This window comes from Spodoptera frugiperda, chromosome 31, assembly GCF_023101765.2.
Source record: "Spodoptera frugiperda isolate SF20-4 chromosome 31, AGI-APGP_CSIRO_Sfru_2.0, whole genome shotgun sequence".
Classification (NCBI taxonomy): domain Eukaryota; kingdom Metazoa; phylum Arthropoda; class Insecta; order Lepidoptera; family Noctuidae; genus Spodoptera; species Spodoptera frugiperda.
This window is the reverse complement of record NC_064242.1, coordinates 4527507-4551946: the sequence shown is the minus strand read 5'-3', so window position 1 is coordinate 4551946 and position 24440 is coordinate 4527507. Positions and strand designations below refer to the sequence as shown.

The window sequence follows — 24440 nt, the reverse complement described above, 5'->3', positions numbered from 1 at the left end:
GAGCCGTCGCTTTTCGGGTGTTGCAAAATTAAGAGTTAATTGTATTCTTTTTGTGCGTTCGCGCACGAGCTTGAATCTCCCAGATGTTTTATGACAATTAAAGAGAGTGGTTGCCTGAATCGCAACGGATTACCAAACGGTGTCCTTACTTAATATTACTTAGTCGCTTTCTCAGTATGGAACCGATCAAAATTAAGAAGACAGTGATCGAAATACAAATATCTCCTTTTAAATACTTCCGGATCAACGCCAAAAGTATGTAAGCACCTTTTAAGGCAACTAATAAGCAAATATTTTAGGACTTTAATTTTGAAAGCTTGTTATCCTTTTGAATGTATTGCAGCAAATATTTACATAAAACGGTCGGCTCGTTTGAGATGACTTGCTGCATATTACATACATTGGAAGGTGTGGCTTAGTTGAGAAATTACACCCGTTGTGCGGCAATGACGGTGCAATCATAAAAATCCACAGAGCATCCGCCGGACCGGTGTTTGGACGTTCAATTTCAACTAAATCATTTACCGCATGTTACAGGAGTAATAACAGGTGATGATACCTCGTAAGTTGATTAAAGCGAGAGCTCTGTAGTTGCATGATATTCATTTATTTTATAAAACGGTTTATGAAAATCACACGGCGGAGAGGAATTGACTGCTAGAAATGCGACATGGAGAATTGGTATTTGCTACATAAAACTAACTTTTCTGCACATTGACACATATCATTTTCAGGATAGTTCAAATCTTAAATAAGACAACAGCTTCAATAATTTTCAAAATATCTTGTGTCTTGTACAACGTGATACCTACCAATGAGACATGAAGGGGCGTTCATTCAAAACCCTTAATGGTTATGAAAGTGCGAATAATTGTCAAGAAACGTTTAATTTCACGTGTTCATAATGTGATATGGGCGCTATCAGAGGCGGTGATCTCTGTTAATAACCACCAAAATATTATCAGACATGACAACCGGACGACGTGTAAACGAAACCATGCTAAAACTCTCCGCCCTTCAACGCGTTCCTTAAATGCATCGCGCACACAATTAACATGGAATTAAGAATATCTGGATATGCTTTGTAACCAGGTAATTCAAACAAGTCAGGATCTAAAAAGCCTAGTTTTCTTCCATCTACTACATCCTTCATCTATAAGGATAATAACGGTGTGGTGCTGAGATATGTGAACTTTGATAATAGATTGATTTAGACTGCAAAAGATAAGTTTCTTTGAAAAACTAAAATGAATGCACCCAAGTCCGAGGTTGAAGCTGAAAAACGTTTCCAAATACTTCGTATCTTTACGGAAACAAACAATTCGGAAGAACCTAACGATATCAGCTCTGTTAAATGATATTTCCTTGGTATCAGATCAAAACAAGACAGTCAAGAAAGCTGATTACACGGTGCTCCCACGATCTCATGCCCCGACTTGAAGTACGAAACTTGGCGCGTACGTGTCAAAAGATGTAATTATGAAGAAATCCAATCAGCGGCGGCGCGAACTTGCGCGTACGTCGACGTTGATTGAGCGATAAATTTATTGAAGATAAATCACCCGGTCGCGACAAATCGGTAGCAACAACGGACCCTTTGTTAATTTTAGGCGGCGAAACGATACCTACAGAGACGGTAATTCGACACGTGGGTGTTCGATACCATCAATATCGTGATTCTAATAAACAGTATCATTACTGTGTTGCCTTTATTTACATCAAAAGTAATTTATGTAGTTTTTTTTACTTTGTTAGCTACTTGCTAATTGGTTTCAGATCTTTCCCTAATGTTAGAAGATGACTGCGAATACGTTTGACATCTACTTTTAAACTTTCAGAATCTGTAATGACTTTCATAGACCATAGCTAACCGTAGTTGGTATAAAAAATTGGAAGGAAATCCGCCAAAAGTTCCATTATGTCAGATATCAGTTAACTCAATCTGCAATTGTATTTTATTAGACAAGCTTAGCAGCCGAATGTCTCATACCACTACCATAATTTTGTATGAGATAACCAAACCAGTAATGAGAACATCGTTACTTACAATGAGCACAATATTTACAACTGCTTTCATTTAATCTCAATAAACATTTTTAAATTGGAAGTTGCTGATACACGATTCAGATTAATTTCAACGTCGGCGCCACCGTGCCGCCGTTTTTCAGTCCATATTTCTGATTCAGGACCTCACGCGTGACTCAAACGAGTGGTGTAATAAGTTCAATGATAACTTTCAACTATAACTTACACGGGAATGAAAGTAGCATTGTTGGGTCGAAAAGTGCTCCGCAGAACGTCCAATATCCAGCCAATATCAACACAAAGAGCAAACACGAGTCGCGACTCGGTGTACAAGGCGAACAGTTAAAAGACGGTTTGAGGAAAAATATATCAGACGATACAAGCTATTCAACGCAGACGATACCGCGGGCTAGCGCAATAAATTCAACGAAATATACTCTTTGATATCCGTCGACAAGACTGAACAAAAACGTCATACAAGGAGTTTTAATGTCACTTGTGAATATTCTTATGAATAAGCACTGGCAGATGAATCTGTACACGACTGTTGAAATACGACGTCTCCACTCGCCAGACGCTCAACATAAAGCACATATCATTGTATTGTTGTAGGCGTACGGAGCCTCCTATGATAATCCATATTTTTAAACATCTACAACGACTAATAAATTGTTATTTCACATTAATTCACATAAAATTCATAACACGCATAAGATATCAATAAATCACACGATTTCACACTGCATTTTGCACAGTGAAATGCCTGCGGCGAGTACAACTAAACAGGCTGACTAATTAGACGTACTAGGCACTTGGACTACAAAGGGCCGTCAAACGGATTTCACTGTTCAGTCATGCTATGGGAAATTGGACCTTATTTGTGAGGGTTAATGTAGGGGAGATGTTACAGGTGTGGTGGCAAGTGTATGTGTGATGGCGGTACACGATAGGCCGCCCACGCGCAGGCGCCGCGCCGCGAAATTCGTGAGAGCTGCGCCGGCGCCGGCGACTCTCATAATACAGTCACGGTATAGAGGAGGTAAAATATCTCAGCATTTTATATTGTGTTCTCACAATAAAACTACTTGAAATATAAATGTAGTCTTTTGTACCTCTCTGAAATAAACTTTGTATACTAACTTCCCTACCATCCTTTCCCATACAATTGATTAAAGATGTTTGCAATTACGTATCAGTAGCTACGATAAAAAATTCAGTCGTTCACAGACCTCAAGTTTTTATTTAATTTAATATCCTTTTACAGAGAGCAGTATTCGAACGAATTAAGCCAAAAGAGTGAGATTTTTGTTGTATCTTATCACATGGAAGTTTTACATAATTAAGGTTATATTTTGATAATATTAAGTACTCAACAAAATGGAGGATGTTATTTAACCATGCATTATATTACATAACAAGATTACTTGATCTTAAATCCTTTAAAAAGCAGGCCATCCTGATTCACGTTCAAGAATGCAAGTCCTCATTGGAAACGCAACAGACATAATTATTTACTTTGATATGCAATGTTACTCTTAAATCACATGCTATATAAAAATTGTGTGACTGGAGTTCACAATACATAATGTTACCACATATTAAACGTATTTCTCATATAAGCACACTAGGGAACAAAAACTGTACTACTTACCTAAGGCAAACTTTTGAGCTACTAACGAGAATTTAGAAATTAAATAACTCAATAGGTATTACAATTCCCAGGAATTAACGATTAGGTTTAAACATTACAGTAATACTATGAAGTAACAGTAGAAAATGAGCAAAACAAATGTATGAATACATAAATGATCAGACCAAAGTATACTTAAATTAGTCATAACCGCAAAACAAACACTTGAGTTGATCGGTCTCGCTAAACATAACGAAGACATCACAACAAAAATTGAATAGACTAATTATGTTAAGACCACTTGAGATTCAATAGCGCGTCGTATTTTACGACAAATTGTTATTTACTTTCAATAAATTAGTTGTATGAGCAGGAGGAGTTTAGTAGACAGACTAATTAATTGTATTTTAGTAAAAGATTCAGTAAAACTTCTGCAAATCTTAGATTAACTAAAAATCACAATTTACCCACGAGCATTAATGGAGAAAAGCTCTACTATAAGCGGCGACGATGCGCAGCCTATTTGAGTAAGCCGCGTCTGCGCACACTGCTCATGATGATGAGTCCCTCTGTGGCTCGAAACTACTAGAGCTTTTCTCCTTTAATTTACGTGAACAAACCGTGATTTTTAGTTTATTTAGTATGTCCCACGATAGTTATTATAAATCTTAGATTATTTAACTTTCATCGTCTTTATCGTCATGAGTTTAAATAAGTTAATTTTTGAACCATTTCCATTATTTTAAGAAACTTTTGTTATGAGCCCACGTTGGTAAGCAGGTGACTTATCGTAGCTAGGTTGTCAAATTATTATTTCATAGAGTATGTCATTGCGTCTCTCAAAGCCTGGTTTAAAACATTTAACATATCCTAAAACCAAACTCGCTATCTTTTTTCGCGCAGCTTTTGAAAATTATTGAAAGGGTTTCATCTTATGGTGAGCTTATTGTCACACAGATTTTAGTCGTTCATAACAAAAAAGTAACTGGTCTAGTCCAAATAAATCAATTTTATTGACCGACTTGCCAAAAAGAAGGAGATTATCAATTCGTCTATTTGTTTTTTGACCTATGTTTAAAAGGCGGCAAATCAGACATTCTTCAAAGTCTATAGGCTCTATCACTACAGCAAGAACACCATCTAAAAGGATTTATTCATGATCCAATATACAATTATCGTTTAATAGGTAATAGGTACATGGTAGAACAAAATCAACACGGCAAGTTGCCTGTACTTGCGAGCTTGTCGTCGGCACATCAGCGGTAAGGCGTGGCGACACACCTCTCTATTACTGTACCCGTCGCAGGTGCTACAGGCTGGCTATGTACACTTCATTAAAATTGTTTTGCATTATATAAACAGCGTAAGTAGCAAGCATACTTGTTTAAATCCATGTAATAATTAGCAAACTCTTAATACATACACTTTGACACCAATTAATGACAACTTCAAAGAGCTCTGAACCAACATTCTTAAAAAACGATTAAAGAAAATTATTTTAAAACATTGGTCATTACGAAAATAAATCTTCGGTAATAAATAAAACGGATGAGCCAGTAAAACGACATTACCGAATGCAAACAGATAAATGCATTGAGATCTTGACAAGACAAGAACCGAATTACATAGTACAGTAGAGCCTCGATAATCCGAACTACCAAAAAATTACCCCTGTTCGGACTCACGGAGCGTTCGGATTATAATATGTACCTACTATAGAAATAAATAATACAGTATAGAAAAAAATTTAGTTATATTTTGATATAAATATATTTATTGAGGTTTAGTAAAATACACATTTAAACCACATTTTACACAAGTTACTTATTAATAAAGTCGTCAATTTTAGTTTGGCGAGTTCTATTTACTGACCAAACAAAGGCTTTGTCCCTCAAATTACGCAGCATCATCTTTTCGGGTAAGGACAAGTCATTTTCATCAGCCCAATCTAAACATCAGTGGCTCATTCGCAATTAAAAACGAAACATAAGATCAGCGATCACGGCAAGAGAGAGACAGCGGCAGTTCGGATTACAGCGGCGTTCGGATTAGCTTGAGTACGGATTATCGAGGCTCTACTGTACTTATAAATAAATTATTGGACAACAAGGTGCGTACGCGTGTAAATTGAATTAAAAGATAAGTGAGTACCGCACGCAGGTTTCGCGATTGAAAACGATCTGATACATTCAGAATACGATGCAGAAAAGGGTCATCTGAGTGCAGAAAAACTTAGAGATAATTTCTAACCGCCGTACTCAAACTCATTTAATGGTTACTTAACCCAGTCTTTTGCATTTTTACGGAACAGAATCATTACTAAGAAATAGTTTAAGTAATCATTAAATGTCTCTGTGTACAAGTATCACATACAATTGAAGTGAGATAGAAGAATAATAAAAAGTGTCCGTTACAAGGACATTCTAAAATTAACAACGGACCGAACCAACAAATATCGACTTAACAAATCCGGTATGAAACACAACGTTATATTAACTCAGCCATTCTTGACCTGAACTGTGACCTCAAAATGTCAAATACCTACATTCGCAAACCGAATTATATCATAGTCCAAAATAACATCGTGGAATATAAGAAAAACATAACATACGAAAATGTCACGATTAAACTCATAAATGCATAATATTTTGAACGTGTCATTATATCTTGTTAATGAAAACATAATATATTTATCATAAAACTACTGGCCAACAACGGGCAATGCTTCATTAGCTTTATTTAAATTATTAAGCAATAACAAGTCACTCGCAACATAACTTATTCCAATATGTATGATTTACGTGTCTCACATATTTCCTAACCGACCGAATATGCATGTTCGAATAAAGTAATAAAACGAGAAAGCATTAAAATATAAATTAATGACGCAATTATGTATACGTTAATTAATTAATTATGTGACGACGATGTTCAATCAACACGATGGTTAAAAATTAGCTGACAAACTTAATAATGAATATGTATAGGAATTTCTAAAACGAAAAATAATAAGCAAGACACAATTTTTACGACGTGCCGGCAATAAAAATGTGTACAGTCAATAAATTATAAAGATAATAAAAAATAGCATGGAATGATAGAATTTAAGGAATCTGCAGAACAATATACAACCTTGTTCGATTTAGATCATCAACTACAATAACACGTCACATCCGTATCAAAGGTACACCAGACTTTAGATCAACACTACAAAAGATGCCAAACTCATGAAGTCAGTTGCAAAAATACATACACACATAGTTAGCTGGTTATTAACAAAGAACAGTTCACAAAATACAATATCAAGTAAAGGATCTGGTAGAAGGGATGAACTTACAAATTCACACACATGAAATTGATAATTACCACCAAAGGTAATTTATACGAGAGCACTAAAAACCACAATAAGAAAAGAAATTGAAGAAAATGTCTAAAAAAGCTCTTTAAAGAGTACGATCAATTACCTGTAACACTGGTAAAAACAATGCCCTACATGAATTATTCGAGGAGGAAGTACCTGCGTCGTACCATCGCTTTATAAGGTCATAAATCAAAACCAAATTCCGACCGAACATCTTAATTTGCATCGCTGCGAGCCAACCGGTGACACTAACGATCCACTAACGAAAACAACGGAATGGAACTATCAATTTTTGTGTCCCCAAAAGCTTCATTTAAAAAACCGAAAAACATCGCCAAAGACATTTTATATGTGTGGCTAATGTCATGTTCATTAATTTTCAATCATAGAGTCTTTAAAGTTAATTAAGACAGAGCCGACGCCATGAATTTTATATATATTACGTAGATAGGTAATCATACAACTTTCCCTAGGCTATTTATTATTTCGCGATTGTATGCTAATTAAGATTTCTGACGTCAAACATACATTTGGAGCGTAATTAGGAAACATCCGTTGACAATATACCGTAATATGGACAAAACATAAATCGATAGATTGTTTATTGCCTCTAGAATGCAATAAAATAATCACCGGTACGTTGGCACTTAATCAACAGTGGATATCTTATTTAGGAGGGAGCTAATGAGCGGCGTAGATCACATTCGGGTAATGATGACATGTGAAGATTTATCAAACACTTTCGTTCCACAACTTATGTGCGGTGATTAGGGTATTCGTGTTGACATAATGACCGAGCAAACGGAGTCAAACGAGACTATTATTTATCTAGTACTTAGGCACTTCAAACTTGGACGATAATAAATAAACAATTACAGAATTTTTCTGTCACTTTTCTCGAAAGCGAAGAGGAGTACATAAATATTTACTACATACGCCTAATTGTGATACCGTTAACAAATCAGCACAGCTTGCTAGTGCTACAAAAGAATTGTCAATCAAATTCCGCAAATTAAGCCCAAAGATCGAAGTTACTTTAGCGATTATTATGCAAATGAGGACTTTAATCGATAACCTCGAAGTTGTAAAAATAGAAAAATGATGATATCAGAATTCTAATCATAGTAATAATTCTAAACGAGAGACAGACAATGTCATAAATTAGCACTAGTCCATCCACGTATGTAAGCGTGTCAACATGAAAAAAGAAGTGAGCCAACACGCATGAGAATCAGTGCCAAACTCATGAATAAAGTCAGTCATCAAACAACCACAGCATAATTAATACAGTTTTATTCATAGCGTGGTAGCGATGACGAAACGCAAAGAAAGCAAGCTGCAAACTGTAGTTCACACACCGACATCAAGATGTGGAGATGCCAGTTTCTCTCTTTTTTTTTGCTATAACCGGTATTACTCTTACTAGATAAGATATCTGAAACCAAAGTTCTAGTCTAAAAATATTTGCATATTTTACTTACTAGAGAAGAAATGAGATGAACCGAAATCTCAAAAAACAAGAGTAACTTAACAAAGGATTAAGAAACAGTAAGTAAAAAACATCAACAACTTAAGTAGCAATGCTTAACTGAAAGTCGACGCCAATGACGTGCATGAGAGTCGTTACTGATATTCAGATTATAGATATTGCGTCGCATCCATGAAGGGCGAACACGCAAATCGGACCACTGCACATTGTATGTTAAATGGTCCACCATTAAAGGGAACGGCGCTTAATAAACACATTACAGTGCAATATTAGGCGCGAGCGCAGAGCCGACGTGATTAAGCGTCAAGAACGTGGGAACAGACAGAGAAAGAGAACGATGAAAGGGGATAGTTATTGCGACAAACAAATAGCCTGCGCTGTTAACATTTTACAAGCTATGTTCACAACATCACTTAAGAGACTTTTAATGTTGTAGTCAGCAGCACAAAGAATTAATATTAATATTTATGGTATGTAGCTGTCGGATACGGGAGAAAATATCTATATTATAAATATTACGGAAGCCTTCGATTAAAAATAAACTCAAGGTATACATAAAAAGCAATAAAACGACTGATGCAGCTTCCAGAACGCACATACCGGCAATAAAATATCAAAATACCATAACGAAAATACACTAAAACTAGACGTGTATTGAGCATCGTCACCACACAATGGATGCGCGCTTTTATGAAAATATCAATAATAGTATTCAACTTAGTTTAGTGCGCTATTAATGCACCGAGCGCTTGCAGACAAATTCAATTGACAAGAGCCTCCGCCGGAGCCCCAGGGTGTCCCTCGTTTACATCTACCCGCCTATCTATTTACGCTGGTATTGGAAATAAAATTGAGCGGCGAGATTGCATAGGAACTCTCAAAGGATGCGATCGCAACTTTATGATCCGATTTTATTGTTGTCATCGACACTGTCGTCTTTATAAACGCCGCAACATTGCGGTAGAATCCTTTAAATGGACCGGAAAATTGAACGCTTAACAGCTTCGACATACGCTGACCTGCTAGTTACATAGTAACGCCTAGCAGCAGGAACCGCTCAATGATAACATTATTGACACGCGTCTGTATCCACATTGTTGTAATAAATACTTGCGTACGGTTACTCAGTGTGAAATAGCATTGTACCGTTGCACACGACTATTGTCGCATAGCTTAGCTTCAAACCAGATCGACTCAATACGTTTACGAGATGCGTCCTAGTGGCGTTATCACAAAATATGATAGATCGTCGGGCGTGCGACGACGCTCTCCCACGCGGCACAACCGTGATTAATTATAATTCGAATTTTATTCAAAGTGAACAGCGGACAAACTACGATACCAATCAATAAACGGTTCCATACCGACGACGGTACCGACACGATACCACAATTTACTGTTGCCGATAGTACATATGAAGACGTCAAAGCCGGGAGTGAATAACACACTTAGATAGAAAGGCTCGGAACAATGGTAGCTACATTTTCATTGTGATACGAATCCCTTGTAACAAAATAATGTAAAGCACACCCGTTGATGATCTATCACATGCCACCTTAACATGTGACTAAAAATAATTATATTTAATAAAAATAGGTATCGATTTATAAAGAAACTTGAAGCTTAATACTGAAGCCTAAAAAACCTCAAATAAAATAAATCTCAACATGAACGCATTACTAAAGTTATCAAACGATCAGTTTACGAGTGTGAATAAAACATCAAAAGACAGTCGCACAGGGAGGCAAAGCAAAATGCGACGTTACATCGCTATAAAATATACGTGAGTACCGTCATAATCCTCATGTAGTAACATTTTAAATTGCGCAACAGGCTTATTATTCAATAAACACATTTGTATACACAAATTCCTGTGAACCGTGTGTTTTGATTATTAGCTATAGATATTAGACCCCCACGAGTAGAGGCTCACACTGCGTGAGAAATAGATGGTCATTTGACAATATCGTCGCTACAAATATATTCCACGTTACCCGGCCAATATTCCATCGCATTATATTACCCAGGACTTCATTATCTCCTGGCGGCGGATCTCACTACAAACTACTTGTGAATGGACAAATCCTGTTTGCTGCTCGGGTAGATAGTAAATAAAAACGTCTAGGATTACACACAAGCTAAATTTCCTTATGGCTCTCAGCATATTTCTCATATTACCTAAGTAATGCTATTAACTGCCTACATACATAGAATAGTTTTAACTATATTTACAATAGGGTAGATGAATAGTTTTTATTTTACGGAAATATATATATTTTTTTAAAGATATATTGTTTTGGAATATCGCGTGACATCACCTCATCACCGCGTCCTAGGTACGTTTTATACGTAGAAATGCCGTATTTCTCTCTACTCCTTAACTTCGATTTGTTTTACCTAAGTATTGTTACCTAAAAATACGTGTCTAATATTTTTTCATTACCTACGTAACTGACGGACTAAATAGATTTTTAATGTTCATACCCCGCCATCATCCCTATTCCTTAACCCATCTCAAAGATTATTGTTAGGGATATATTATCAAAGTAATCATAGTAAGTAAAATCACCAATAGTAGTGATTAATAGGAGAAATCACTGTCACCATTAACCTTATTTCAAACGTTTTAGAACGGCAAACCGCACCAATTCATATGACCGTAATTACGTCCTTATAAGCTCAATAAATCATAAAGACGAGTTCACAAGCGCCACGAAGATAGAAGCGACACGCATCCTCGTCTCAGGATAATAAATAACATCCAGTTCTCGCTTTCAAAGTGAGACCGGGGAGCAATAAGTCGCGGACGGGTCAGAGGTGAAGTGAATAAAAAACGGCCAACAATTAAATAGCGTTCTTGAAGGTTAATGAGCACAATAAATATGTTGTCGGCACCGCAGCTGCGGACAAACAAATGCATAGTCCCGTCACACGTGAGGAGGGTTCACGTTATAGTCGCGTCTGTGTGAGAAGCCATCGGCCGCGGCCCGGCTAGCGTCTGACTGGCAAGTTCATTGTCGAGCCGAGACACTTCCACGATCTATTACGAACGTGACACATTATCAAAGAAAAGAAACGAGGTTAAACTAATATCAGACCCTACAAAAAGTTTAAAGAAACATTCATATTCAACGATGAATAAACTTTATTGAAATAACCCATTCTACACGTTCGGGTAAAATAATATTACAGCTCTATTATTCGTTGTGGTAATCCAATAATTTATTATTTATTTAGGTTATTGTAAAACTGACCCATTTTTATCAATCTGGCTTATTTATAGAAACGCAAAAAATAGGTCACGTATTCTTAATAGTTAATCTTTTAATTTATTCTTTAAATAGTATATTGCATAAGTATTCAGTTTTAAAGTGATTATGGAGATTTTAAACAGACCATCAATAATAAACAGACGTTATTTACACTACACGCATTCAAAGTTAGTTTTGAACATTGTAGCGCTGAATTGCGTGCGTAATTAAATATATCCCAAAAACATAAGCATAATAGCAAGCATCGTTGCAGAAACCACCCCCGCAAGGGTTTGCAGAATTCCACACGACTGCCCCAGACGGAATCATACCTGCGTTTGATTTATAACGAGGAGGGGACACGAGAACTGCGGGTGTGAATTCAATCGGCGAGTCTCAATGTCCCGGGGCAAACAAGACCAGCATTTAAGATCTCTGGCACAAAAACTAACGCTCTCTACTTAGTCACTGAAGAAGAATCGCTTGGCAAGAGAAACGGCTCAAGTTAATCTGGTAGGGGAAAGGTATCGCAGCGGGTAGCATCAACTGCTGGCGCCTCGGACAATACAAGCACCTTCGTGACCACTACCTATTATGAGTTGCGGCTTTTATAGATTTTTTCCAATATTCTTTATAAGGAACGTGACTGTACTGTTTAACGGATGCCGCCGACAGCTCAATATGGATTTTTGAATACATTATCAATTCATTTAAGTGCGTATACGTTTCATTTTAATAACCCCAATCACAGGCTTGGACGAAACCATTTCACAAAATATCTTGTTCTAAAAATTAACACTGATGTTTTGGGGACATCTCTTAGCCTATAATATGGACATAAACCTGTTTTAAATAATAACACGGATGTCTGGATTGATAATTTGATTAACATCTGCATTGAGACGGACGTATTTAAGTACACGAAAAAAAGCATTACCACGGCCATGATTACATCTTTGTTGTGTTTCACAAAGTTCAGCTAAATACATAGTGTGAATTAGGCAAGACTTGCGAACGACAAACTTTCTTTAGACCTAGCGGAACTTTTACTGCGTTATATTAAAGAGCATTATTGCTCTTGGCAACAGAGAAAAGAATGTGGTATAGCCACAAAATCAACAGGGACGTATTAACACCAGCCGGAAGGTGGAAATCCGTGGGTGTTCCTAACCAGTCGTATTTTTGTATACACTAACTACCGCAAGCATATTTTGTAATACATGTGAATAAGAAAAAAACACACGGTAATGTGCATAACTCTGATAAAGCCGTTCGTAGACTGGACGTTAATGAATTGTAAGATAGTATTGTACGAGTACTTTGGTTAGTTTAGTAGAAAAATCAAATGGTTATGAAAAGGATAATGATTGCTTTTTGTAGGTTTTTTTAAATATTTTCTATTCATGTGGTCTAGAAAATATAACTGTGAAAATCTTCTTGAGAATCATTATTCCGAGTTGAAGGACAACGGAAATTCAAGGCAATTATCTACTAAAGTGAAAACTTTCATTCGATTAAAGAAAACCGTATAAGTACTCAATGGTGCAGACAAAAAAAGCCGCAACGGAAAACTTGTAACAAATAAAACCAATAAACCGAAGTAATTTGAGGCCACAAAGACAGAAGCGACAGTACAAAATCTAAACAAAACCCGAAACCGCGTTGCACTTAAAAAATGCCTTAAACACACCGGTGGCTGGCCGAAACGCCGCCCTCTGTTCTAGAGACGAAGACAAACATTACGAAGATAGTCGACAAACAAATGTAAATGACCGAAATGTGAACGTCATGTTTGGCATTCCCATAAAGCAACGTTAACACGTCATTAGAAGTAATGATGGCGTGATTACAGAGTGAGAGCGGGAGCGGGGTGAGCGATGTTCAGGTGATTGCCTGCTTACTGTGTGGTCTTGTGCACCTTTACAAACACGCGGTCTGGACACGAGAATTAGTACCACGTGGCGGACACCGCGGACAATTGACTTAATAGGCCTCCGTATTGTTTCCTTTACTTAGTCTGGAGGTTCCAGGTGGTTGATTATTTTGTTTGTTGATACCATGTGTGGTTTGAAGAAGATGTCCTTGTTTAAAGAAACTGAATAAGACGTTGGTACCACTAAACAGGTTGGTTACATACTATTTTTGGTAGTTTTAGCAGTAAATGATTTGGTAATGAAAACTACAAATAAATACGTATCTAATTAACATATTCTGAAATTTCCTCTAAACACCCTATTTTAAACATGTTGGAATATCCTATAAGCACCCCAATTTGATCAATGACAGTAGCATTCATAACCCCTTCAGTAAATCATCGACAAAGAACAAAAATTTCAAGATGGCTGCACCCGATCACAGGGAGATGTTATCGTGTGGCCACAGATAATTTATCGCTGGTTTATCAGACGATCTGCGTAATTGATACGGGCACAATCATGGCGCGCCTCTGACGGACCCTACGACTGCTCATAAATACGTATTCAGTTTACTTAAAACGATGAATTGCAATCATATACGTAATTTCCCACATTTATGCCAAAAAAAGCATTAAGTGATAGCATGTTCACTTAAAATATAGATCAGTTTTATTAGATACATTAATAAAAAATACATTGAAGTATGCGGAAACAAACAGATCATTTGAAACGATCGTAATAAAATGCATAGAACGGAGAGCATCATTTTTAAACCGCACTAAGCCTCGGTGGTCCATCCATAATAAACGGAGCGCCGTAATAGAAATGCCACCGGGACGCGTATTGCGACAAATAGTGCCAATAATAATTCGTGGTATAATTCGTAGCCGGCGCGTGCGCCGAACAACCGTCACTGATTGAGGATCGCATAAACTGCGCCACCCACCGGCTGTCATTTGCATTGTACACAGTTGTTCGTAATAAAGAGAGGATATCTCTTCAGACGGGATCGCACGGTGGTCCATTTATATATTATGGTCGAAAATAAGGACACCGTAATGGAAACTTACACTTCCACTACGTACAATGTTGCTGTAGCCAAAACAATAAATTCCGGAGACTGGAATAAATCAATAAACAAAACTGTGTCAATTATAATTGGGGACGTACGTAGATATGAGTTCAATACGTAATTCACTTGTCACATACCATAAATTTTAATTAACTCTAATTGGAGGACACAAGGCTTGAAAATGTTTAAACAATTAGAATGCGTTGATTCAATGCGCACCTAGAAAATATTCAGCAAGCTTTCTTTTGTTTAGCATGTGCTAATGATTCATCAGAAGTTAATTGAAATCGCATTCAATATTTGTGTGTATACAGAGCGCACCCGTTAGTTTATATCCCAGACAATTAAACGCAGCAATCGGCGATATATCACGGTGCAAATTGGCAATCAACGGGCATTGATTAGCGGGAATCGTGGCGCAGCGCCGTCGCCGTAGGGGTCCCTCCACTTCTACCACGCATATATCCCTATACAGCTGCAGTAAGGCGCCACATAATGCACACATTAATTAATTGCCAACCTTAATAATCGTATATCAATTTCCCACAGACCGCTTAATGTCAACCCCTCCTTAACAATGACTAACAATATGATCAAAAAAATTACAACTGGCTAAATAAATGAGCTCATAAGTTAGCATGGTAATAGCAGACAGGGCGTTACCATCACGATTATCGTGTCCAGAAACCGTCGGTGACATCACCGTAATGATTCTTTATGAGAAAAAAATATCATAACACATCCAACAAAATGAAACGATGACAGCACTACACCAACAGTAAGTACGTTGCGTTTGACGCAATAACACACGTTACAGACTATGTATGATCATTGTTTTGCTTACACATTAACACACCAAAAATGCATATATCACAAAAACAAAGTGTTCCCGAACGGCAATTTTAAGATCAAACAACTCGCTAAATAAGAGGCCATTAACACTGCCCACCGCTATCGGCGACGCAATCTATACAATGCTAATCGACTCCGCAGCGGACTTGATTTTAGCACATCGATACTAATTACCAATTACCACGCGCCATGATCAAGACATTTGACCAAGTACGTACTTATAATGACAGCCAAAATAATATTAACATATCCATAAGAGCTGACCCTATTTAGTCTAATTTTATACGCGAATATAATATAATTTACTCTTAAAGAAAAACAAATAAGTACCTACCCTACCACAGTAAACAGATGGATTCCCGAACAGCCCCCAAGCCCACCGTTTGACGCCAGCCGGAAACAAGACGGAGAATAAATTATTACTCTCCTTTTGCCCAAATACAAAGAAGTCTCGAGTTTTTTTTCTGAATTTCGACGTATAATTGAGGTGTAATTTCGCGGACAATGCCAAACAATTGGACGATAGAAACCGGTGGCGCAACCAGACGTTAGGGGACAAAACGAATAAAGCTGAATTAGACAGTTCTTTTGTCCAAAGAGTCTACTGATGATCATAATTTACGCCATTCTAGACACGGGATCTTACACAAAATAATATTGAGCCGTAAACGTAATAGAAGATATTATGGATTGTCAATGCAAACTTAACGTTTCTAAACCATTTAACAAAAGCGGTCGTTTTGCCGGGGAGTGGGCACGGAACTTTGTATTTCAAAGGATACCGTTATGGGACGTGGATCAAACTGGCGCTGAAGAATGATTGAAGTCCGCTAGTAACACCTTCGTTACTGACGCTCGGTCGGTTTCTTTATTAATTACTAAATCCTTTACACCCTAATGAATATTCAACACGGTGCGAGAACTAATTCAACCCGACCTTAATACGGCGGAGGTCGGACTAGTTTTTAGTTCGTTTTACGAGCGTGTAACGCTATATCATTACATGTCGATAAACGATAAGTGCAACGTAGTGGAGCTTTCGCTGTTGTCGGCTCAATAAAATAAACGGCTGATATCGACCTACATTACTACCCTGTGTTCCCAAGCCTGTCATCGTTTTATGACTTTTTTATTTGGCCTGATGGCCACAGAAATGCAACACCATTCCCGATTTCCACACCGATACTGAAGTGGGATGTCCTATAAAATGTGGAAATGAATCGTTGTAGACCAATCACCGTTTGATAAAGTCGGTCAATACACCAAACCAAACACTATGTCGTTTCAAGATTAACCAAATATTTTTAATGCTATATAACTATTAGACATTCCTAAACAAAGTAATAAAAGTAAATCCTGGCATTCAGATAATAAAAGGACAAAAATTGAAATTCGATACTACAACGGATAACTTAGTAATAATCATGTCTTATTATGGCGTGCTGTCATAACAGTCAGAATGTAAAACAAAACCAGACGTACAATATATTTTGAAGGGGACACATTTAGTTCTGAGATTTTTCTGGTTCGAATACCTTCAAAGGGCTCTTTTCAACATATTTTTTTAAAGTTCATAGGACCACACATTACACATTAAACCGGAGACGAATAGATATTGACACCGATTTAGTTTCGTAGCTATTACAAGCGCATAGTAATTACCCACTAAATCGATTAGATGTGAGATATCGGTCAATAACATTAAATCGGATAATGCATTACCGATTGACACCTTCACAGTAAAGTCGAAGGTAATCGTTTCTTTCTAATTGTTTGAAGACAGATAACATTTCAGGTGTGGGAGGTCCAAGTCTGGTTGACATTACAGAACATTATCAAACGTAGGCAAATATATAAAAGGAGAAGACATGTTTATTTTTCTTGTACTCTACTCATACATCTGGTCAAAACAAAATTACCGCGACCGCAATAAGAAATGGTTGTCGCTTAAACTTTATATGTTCTTGTGTGCATAATGAAAACATGAGCGTACATCAAAGTCACGGACCAATTGTGTTCGCCAGCCCTAGAGGTGATATCGTAAAAATACATTGCGAAAAGAAAATATTGTTATGGTTAAGACGATGAAATATTTGACTGATTGATACAATGTGTTACGTCTGGCATCTGTTCAATACATCGCTCTTACTGATGAAAGTCAAAACACGACACGATATCAAAAGAAATACTGATCACAGCAGTATCAACAGCACGACGAATATTAAACATCTTTCAACACTCTAATAAACTCTCACTCAGATGTCGAGTCAAGCACCGAGCTGTACGTAGGTACAACCAAATAAATGACAAGCCGAAAAAGTGCCATCTGCCACCTGAATGAATAGCGAACGCCCTTGTAACTGTCACCATTCATCATAATTATAATGAAAATGAAAAAAATGTGACTAAACGGTCTTCAAAGGCAGTAGAATATACCAGTATGAAAAACGTTTCCTATGATAGAAATATCTTGAATGAAAAGTGTTTTAAAAGTAATGTAATAAAGCAAAACTAATTCGCAGATGGGTAAAATTTCTCAGAATAAGCATTCAGATAACAAGATAGATAAAGAATTCGGCTTAACGATGGGAAATTAAAGATCGATCGTGAATCATAACACAGTAACAGTTGTGGATCCATGAATGATATCAAATTACACCTACCGATTGCCATTAACGTAATACCCTTTATAACTCAAAGAGAACAAAACTATCTAAATTTATAGCCAGATACCGTTGAATAAAGAAACGGAATCAAAGCGCCACGGATACCGTATAAAGGGCTATATTTCGAAAAAAAAATCAAAAGATGTGTAGATAAAAAGAATCAAGTATTCATAGAGAGGCGTGCGAGGCACCCGCTGCTTTATCAAATACGGGATTAGTCCTTTCGATGTTGGGACACGTTTCTTTTGTAACAAACAAATATTATGACACGAGGTTCGGCAAATAAAGCCGAAATATTTGTGTGACGGAAGTAAATCTTGACAAACAGAAAACTTAAAAATCGCTTGAATACTGTTAATTTTGTAATGTTCCAGCTTAAGTACCTAGGTATTCTTATTTCCTACGAATAATTAGGCACTTAAACTTGCACTAATTATTATCCTATACATGTGTTCTAATTGACTCACATCAACAAAACTCATTGCATGACCGTGTGTTTGCGAATAGGGGTGCAAGAGAAACTCGTAATATTACATGTCGCTCGAAAGCGTAGCAATAATTCACAAATCAGAGCGTTAGCGTTAGCGGTTAGCTGAAACTTCAGTCATGATTGCATTCGTTTACGAAAAATTTAGACAAAAACATTTTTTTTCTTTGGCTGTTGCAACAAGCACGATTATTCACGTTTAGATTCCTTGGTTGGGGATAATCGCGTACAATGGCATGCGCCCTATCCCAGTGTTAAATTTTGACCGCATAGTTGACGAGGCTGGCTGCGCAATAGACTGAATACTAAGGGAATAAAGCATTTTCAAAATATTCTTTTACTTTTAGCTTCACTCATTTGCCTCTAAAATTCGTACACACTTTCTCGGACCCATAAGTCTTCCAAAGAGGTTAGGTGTGTGAATTAGAACACTAAAGCAAACTTTTGACACAAACCAGACGACATCTCTGTACAAACTGGTGCAAACAAACTTAAAAATGTTTCACCATAATTCCCATCATTTCTTTCTTGAAACATTGCTCAAGCACCTCGATTAAGGCACCAAGTACATGTGCTTGTATTACCGAGAATGTTTTGTTGACTGTAACAATAACGTGGCGAGTTAAACCTACAGTTTCAACAAATATGAAGGCTGATACGGAGTAGTATTAATCTTTTATGTCAAGTGGCGAAACCTGGAGGACTTCCTACAAATTAAACATGAGAGAAGAAAGTGCTGTTCCATTGACTTTCATGTTTCGTCCTCTTAGCTGCAGTAAGAAGGCTTATTACAAGAGCTTTCGATTTAAATAGTAGTGTGGCATGTATTGCAACCTTCACTATTCTGTAGTTTACTTATCGGATAAGTTATTTCTATACTCATGTATGGGGCATTTAAGATTGCGCATGAAATACTGCTTTCAAAATTGTATGCGTAATAGAACAGCATTTTTCGTATCACAATATTTCAACAGCCCAAAAAGTTAAATAAATACGAATAGACACATTGTGTCCTCATGTGAGTTCAAAAAGTAATCTTTGTTTGCAGGTGCTTGGCCCACTGAAACCTTTACGCGCGCAAATAAATCGATCTCCCGCACCGATCGATTATCGTGCGATCTCGAGAGGGATCGCAAACACTCTTCTGATATCGCCGCGATGCAAGCGCTATGCAGAACAAATTAACACAGATCGCCGAGTCTGTTTGCCATCTAACTGTGGTACGGTCAAGTGAACGCCCAGGCAGACGGACAGTTATACAAACACCCATTGTGCGTCGCGCTTATGAACCAATAATGCATTTCATTGTCGGCTTACCTCTGCTAATGCAGGTGCAAATGCTACCATTTTAAGTATAGTTTTATGGGACTGTTGTTTTCACTTCTGAGAATATCTATAGAGTTAAAAATATAACGACAAGTAGAAAGGTATGCGCATAATATTTCTTACTGCTACTGCGATATCAGATTTAAGAAACTAGCTAATAGATGTCTACCTATCCAACAGAAACTGGCTTTAACTGTTGTGAAATAATAAAATACTTGTCTTAATAAAATAACATAAGAGAAACACGACCAAAAATTATTTTAGTAAATACCTATTGAAAATGTATCTAACCTAAATAAAGACTGATGACTACTGACGAAACGAAAGAGGTAGGTATATAAGATACATAGTATACAAGACATAGCAAATGTCGATCTATTGCCTCTGCTTACTCCCGTGGGAGAAAAGCGTAAGGTTTTGTATGTATGTAACCTAAAATGTACCACTAAATGTAAAACGATCAAACGTAAGTATTGTAACGCCATCTAGAGCAAATAGCAGGAAACTTTTCAACAGATGTTAAAAACGAATAATAGATGGCATTGTTACAAATTAAAATCTCAATCTACTTGTAGGGAAATATTTTAAGACAAGAAAATATAATTATAAAAATGTCTTTCTTACCTGTGGTCTACTCATTAACTTTGTGGTTTCAGATTAATGAAGTATTACTAATTAATATGCTTATGAATGAAAACTCACTTAAAGTCTGCACTGTTAAATAAATTAGCCACTATTTTATGTTGTTGAAATTCATTATTTAAAATACCAATTATTCTCCAAAATATTCACATACATTACAATACCAACAACATAGATATAAGACATCTATGACCAATAATAATGATTACAAAAATGCAGCCGCAATACTTACTTTGTATGCATACTATGACTTACTTTATATTTACTTAAATGAGAAGCAATTTCACTCCCTGAACATAATTACAGTTAAATCATCACAAAACAAAATTTAATACACTATCTTAAGTCATCCGATAGTCACAGAACAACAACTGTGTACCTACTTTCAATGTACAAGCAGTTGTCACCTGTCTTTATGTACATAACACTCATGTAAATACAAGCAGTAATCTAATAAGGTTAGTATGAACTGGAGTTAAACTAAACTATAAATTAGTAGCTTTAATATAACAATACATAGTCTTCAATTCAACGATGCTTTTGTTTACATGTTACAGTATAATAACAAAATGTTGTACGTACCTTTCTAAGTGGTACCTTGAAGCATACCAATCTGGTACCTTCAATAACCTTTCCACAGGCTTTGTATGGAATCCATCTGAAATAAAAATTAAACCACAAAATATACACAATGACAATGTTGTCAACACATTTCACTTTTGCAATTAAAAATAATATTTACCGATCGGGGATAGCAGGCATCTTTACTAAGATGTATATGCTACTTTATCGTTGTTAATACATAAAATAATTTAGAAAAATGAACAAATCTTTATTATTTTTCTATACTAAACATAATATTGACACCTATCATAACCTATATCACCTATTTGACAATTTTGACAGCCATGCCATATAAAAATGGTTGTCAAATTTTTTTTAATTAATAAAATAAAAATTATAACTTAAGTTGTATTACATTTTAATTAATATTTTGTATATTTTTTAGAAAGATGGAGATGCAAAGAAATTCATGTAAAAATCTCACCATGACCACAGACAGACTGTACTGTTTTTATTGTATTGATTTATGAAGAAATTATCTAAGGTGTCTTGCTGTCTATGGTATTGTTTTTGTTTACAAAGTGCACTTCGTAACAAAATAATAAATTAAAGTTTTTGAAAAGTATTGTTATAATTTCACAAAGAAGGGTAGATATATTGCATTATTATAACGTGAATACCTACTAAATAAACACATTGTTTATTCTTTCAAACTTTTCACAGCATGGGTCTAAGTAGGTTATATACCACGAAGTTAGATCGTAAAAATATGAGCGATAACTTTAATTCGTTGCTATAGAAACATTATGAAAAGAAGTAATTGTTTGATCGAAGTCTGTGAAGATTTTGATAGCTTCTCGAAACGTATTAAAACTAGCTTTATCGAAGGTAATAATTCGAAGATGTTCAGGAATACGATTTGGTATCGCTCCCTGCTCGATGCAGAGAAGTCGTGTCTTAAAGAGGATAAGTTAAAAAAGATTCATTATAAGTTTCAAGATGACAAAGAGATGGTGGAAGAGTATAATGTAGACACGCAGGTGTTGTTGCGTCGGGCTTGGAAAGTAAAGGGAAAGCTTGGGGGAGAAGGGAAATGGGATGTGGAAATTGGAGATCCCATACCTGATGCTACTCCTCATATTGAAGGAATTGGTGCTGATTTCATGGAGAGTAAGGATCAGGTATCTACAACCATCTTAATTCATAAATTAAATCATACCGCTGCACTTACATATTTACATTCTAATTCTTAACTTGCTTTTTATTCCAGCCTATATTAACAAGACGTAATACAAGAATAAACTTAGAATGGAGAATCAGAAACTTGCCATACCCTATTGAAACATATTCTGTTAGTGCCAACAATGATGAAAGATGCATTGTTATCCGGACCACCAATAAGAAGTACTTCAAAAGACTACAAGTGCCTGAACTGGACAGACTGAACTTACCCATAGAACAAGCAAATATACAATGCAGTCATTCATTCAATACATTGATTATTGCAGTAAGTAAATTAAATTATCTGGAGCTGCGAACTAGCTAGTGGGTTACCATGGCTCCGTCTTAAAAAGCAGGAGTTGGAACGGGGTGGCTTTTAGTAGAAATCATTGAATGATTTTACCCCTCAAATTTTAAGTTATACTGACTTTTATTACTTTTTATATATGTACTACACTATTTTACTACATATTAATGTATAATGTATTATTTTCTTCTTTCAGTATAAAAAACCTCAGCAGTTGTTGGATATGGATAAAGAGTGGTATCTAGAGCTGAACAAAGTGAAGCCCATCAAAGATATCCCAAATGATTGCAAAACACAATAAAACTTTAATATTATAATATTTGATAATATATTATCTACATTTGTTTTATTTTATTTTAATAATCTAGTCATGTCATAAACTATACTTCTCTGTAAATGTGCTTTCACTGAGAACTAAGAGAAGGGGCTTTTGTTTAAAAGATACATAGAAGAATTCTTCTGGCTGAATAACAAATCAATGATGTTCATCCTAAAATGTAATATAGACAATGCTACATACATGTAAAAACTAAAACAAAAATGTTGTACTTAAAATTATTTTATTTACACTTAAAAATATATGTCAGTGATTCTTCAAAAACAGAAGATCAAGTACTTATAAATAGGTTTACAGACTAATCATCAACAATTAAACTTTTTGCTATTTTCTTCAATTCCTCATCATCATCATCTTTATCAAGTAAACCTTTGGAAGCTAAATATTCCCCATACTGCTTAGGGATACCCATAAATGTCTTGATCTTTGCTCTCAACTGTTTCCAAGTCTCTTGATAATAGTTCTTCTTATCTCTTTCCATAGCTTTGTAATCATGGCCATATTTGTCTAGTAAATATGTTATAAATTCAACTTGTCCTTTAGGTAACCTGAAATAAAGAGAATTCAATTACAAATTGTTGTGAAACTTTAATGGCTCATTTTCAATTAATTGTAATTGCTTGATCAACATATTTTTGTATTTGGAAATAAAATAGAATTACTTTATGTATTAAAAAATTAAAAACTTACATAAATCTCCTTGGTCGTGGAGCTCTAGCTTCCTTCTCTAACATTTCAACAACCTCTTTTTTAACCACTGGTTGTACTACTTCCTCTTCCTCAGTATCTTCATCAGATTCTTCTTGATTTACTATCTTCTTAGCCTGCTTTACTTTCTCCTGTTTGAAGTTAGGTATTTTTATGACTTTATTAGGATCATTAGCCAGTCCCATTTCTTTCATATTACGCAGAGAAGACTTCTTAAAATCCCATGCATCCTTTATTGGTTTACTGTAAATTTAAAGTTAAATATTATTCTACATAATTATTAGTTATAAGACACAATAATAGGTAAAACAATATGATATGTATTCTAACCAATTAACTTCGCCGGTACTACGTTGTTTAAGATGCATTCGCTTCCGATTTAGTTTGTGAAGATACTTCTTTTTACGATGCTGCTTCTTGATCTTCATTTTAAATTATATCTTACTTTTAATGTAAAAAGAAATTAATGCACTCAGTTTGATAATACACCACAACACCACGTTCCACGTGAGAATTTGACAGTTTGGCAAAAATGACACTATTGAAGTATTGACAGTGATGAAAATGTCAAGTTAGGTAAACGTTT

General features: G+C 35.9%; 3 protein-coding genes across 4 annotated transcripts in view; 1 reads left to right on the top strand and 2 right to left on the bottom strand.

The window, feature by feature from the left end:
• Positions 1-21627, bottom strand: part of LOC118276068 (RNA/RNP complex-1-interacting phosphatase) — a 53182-nt gene extending 31555 nt beyond the window's left edge. The window contains exons 1-2 of the mRNA XM_050707300.1: positions 21460-21627; positions 21300-21375 (exon numbers count right to left, since the gene is read on the bottom strand). Of these exons, the coding sequence (XP_050563257.1) occupies positions 21300-21375; positions 21460-21479 (96 nt within the window). The 5' untranslated portion in view covers positions 21480-21627. The remainder of the gene's footprint in view (positions 1-21299; positions 21376-21459) is intronic.
• Positions 21628-21818: 191 nt separating this feature from the next.
• On the top strand, positions 21819-23147 carry LOC126912905 (protein DPCD). 2 transcript variants are annotated; one of them, XM_050707302.1, is made up of 4 exons: positions 21819-21929; positions 22005-22462; positions 22552-22788; positions 23006-23147. In XM_050707302.1, the coding sequence occupies exons 2-4, from the start codon at positions 22088-22090 to the stop codon at positions 23108-23110; spliced, it is 717 nt and encodes a 238-aa protein (XP_050563259.1). In that variant the 5' UTR covers positions 21819-21929; positions 22005-22087; the 3' UTR covers positions 23111-23147. The 2 variants fall into 2 exon arrangements, with proteins under 2 accessions (XP_050563259.1, XP_050563258.1); XM_050707301.1 differs by having other exon boundaries at positions 21856-22462.
• A 205-nt stretch (positions 23148-23352) lies between these two features.
• On the bottom strand, positions 23353-24392 carry LOC126912906 (nucleolar protein 16). The gene is made up of 3 exons (XM_050707303.1): positions 24185-24392; positions 23837-24097; positions 23353-23694 (listed from the first exon to the last, which is right to left on the bottom strand). Exons 1-3 carry the CDS (start codon positions 24280-24282, stop codon positions 23445-23447), a joined length of 609 nt encoding a protein of 202 aa, XP_050563260.1. The 5' UTR covers positions 24283-24392; the 3' UTR covers positions 23353-23444.
• Between the last annotated feature and the right edge of the window lie 48 nt (positions 24393-24440).

What these genes read in the sequence shown, in the direction of transcription:
- LOC126912905 (XM_050707302.1), top strand. Translation starts at nt 22,088, where the DNA reads ATGAAAAGAAGTAATTGTTTGATCGAAGTCTGTGAAGATTTTGATAGC. An exon ending in TCATGGAGAGTAAGGATCAG is followed by an intron (nt 22,463 to 22,551) that starts GTATCTACAACC and finishes TTTTTATTCCAG; the next exon opens with CCTATATTAACAAGACGTAA. An exon ending in TCAATACATTGATTATTGCA is followed by an intron (nt 22,789 to 23,005) that starts GTAAGTAAATTA and finishes TTCTTCTTTCAG; the next exon opens with TATAAAAAACCTCAGCAGTT.
- LOC126912906 (XM_050707303.1), bottom strand. Translation starts at nt 24,282, where the DNA reads ATGAAGATCAAGAAGCAGCATCGTAAAAAGAAGTATCTTCACAAACTA. An exon ending in AGTACCGGCGAAGTTAATTG is followed by an intron (nt 24,098 to 24,184) that starts GTTAGAATACAT and finishes TTAAATTTACAG; the next exon opens with TAAACCAATAAAGGATGCAT. An exon ending in CCACGACCAAGGAGATTTAT is followed by an intron (nt 23,695 to 23,836) that starts GTAAGTTTTTAA and finishes TCTTTATTTCAG; the next exon opens with GTTACCTAAAGGACAAGTTG.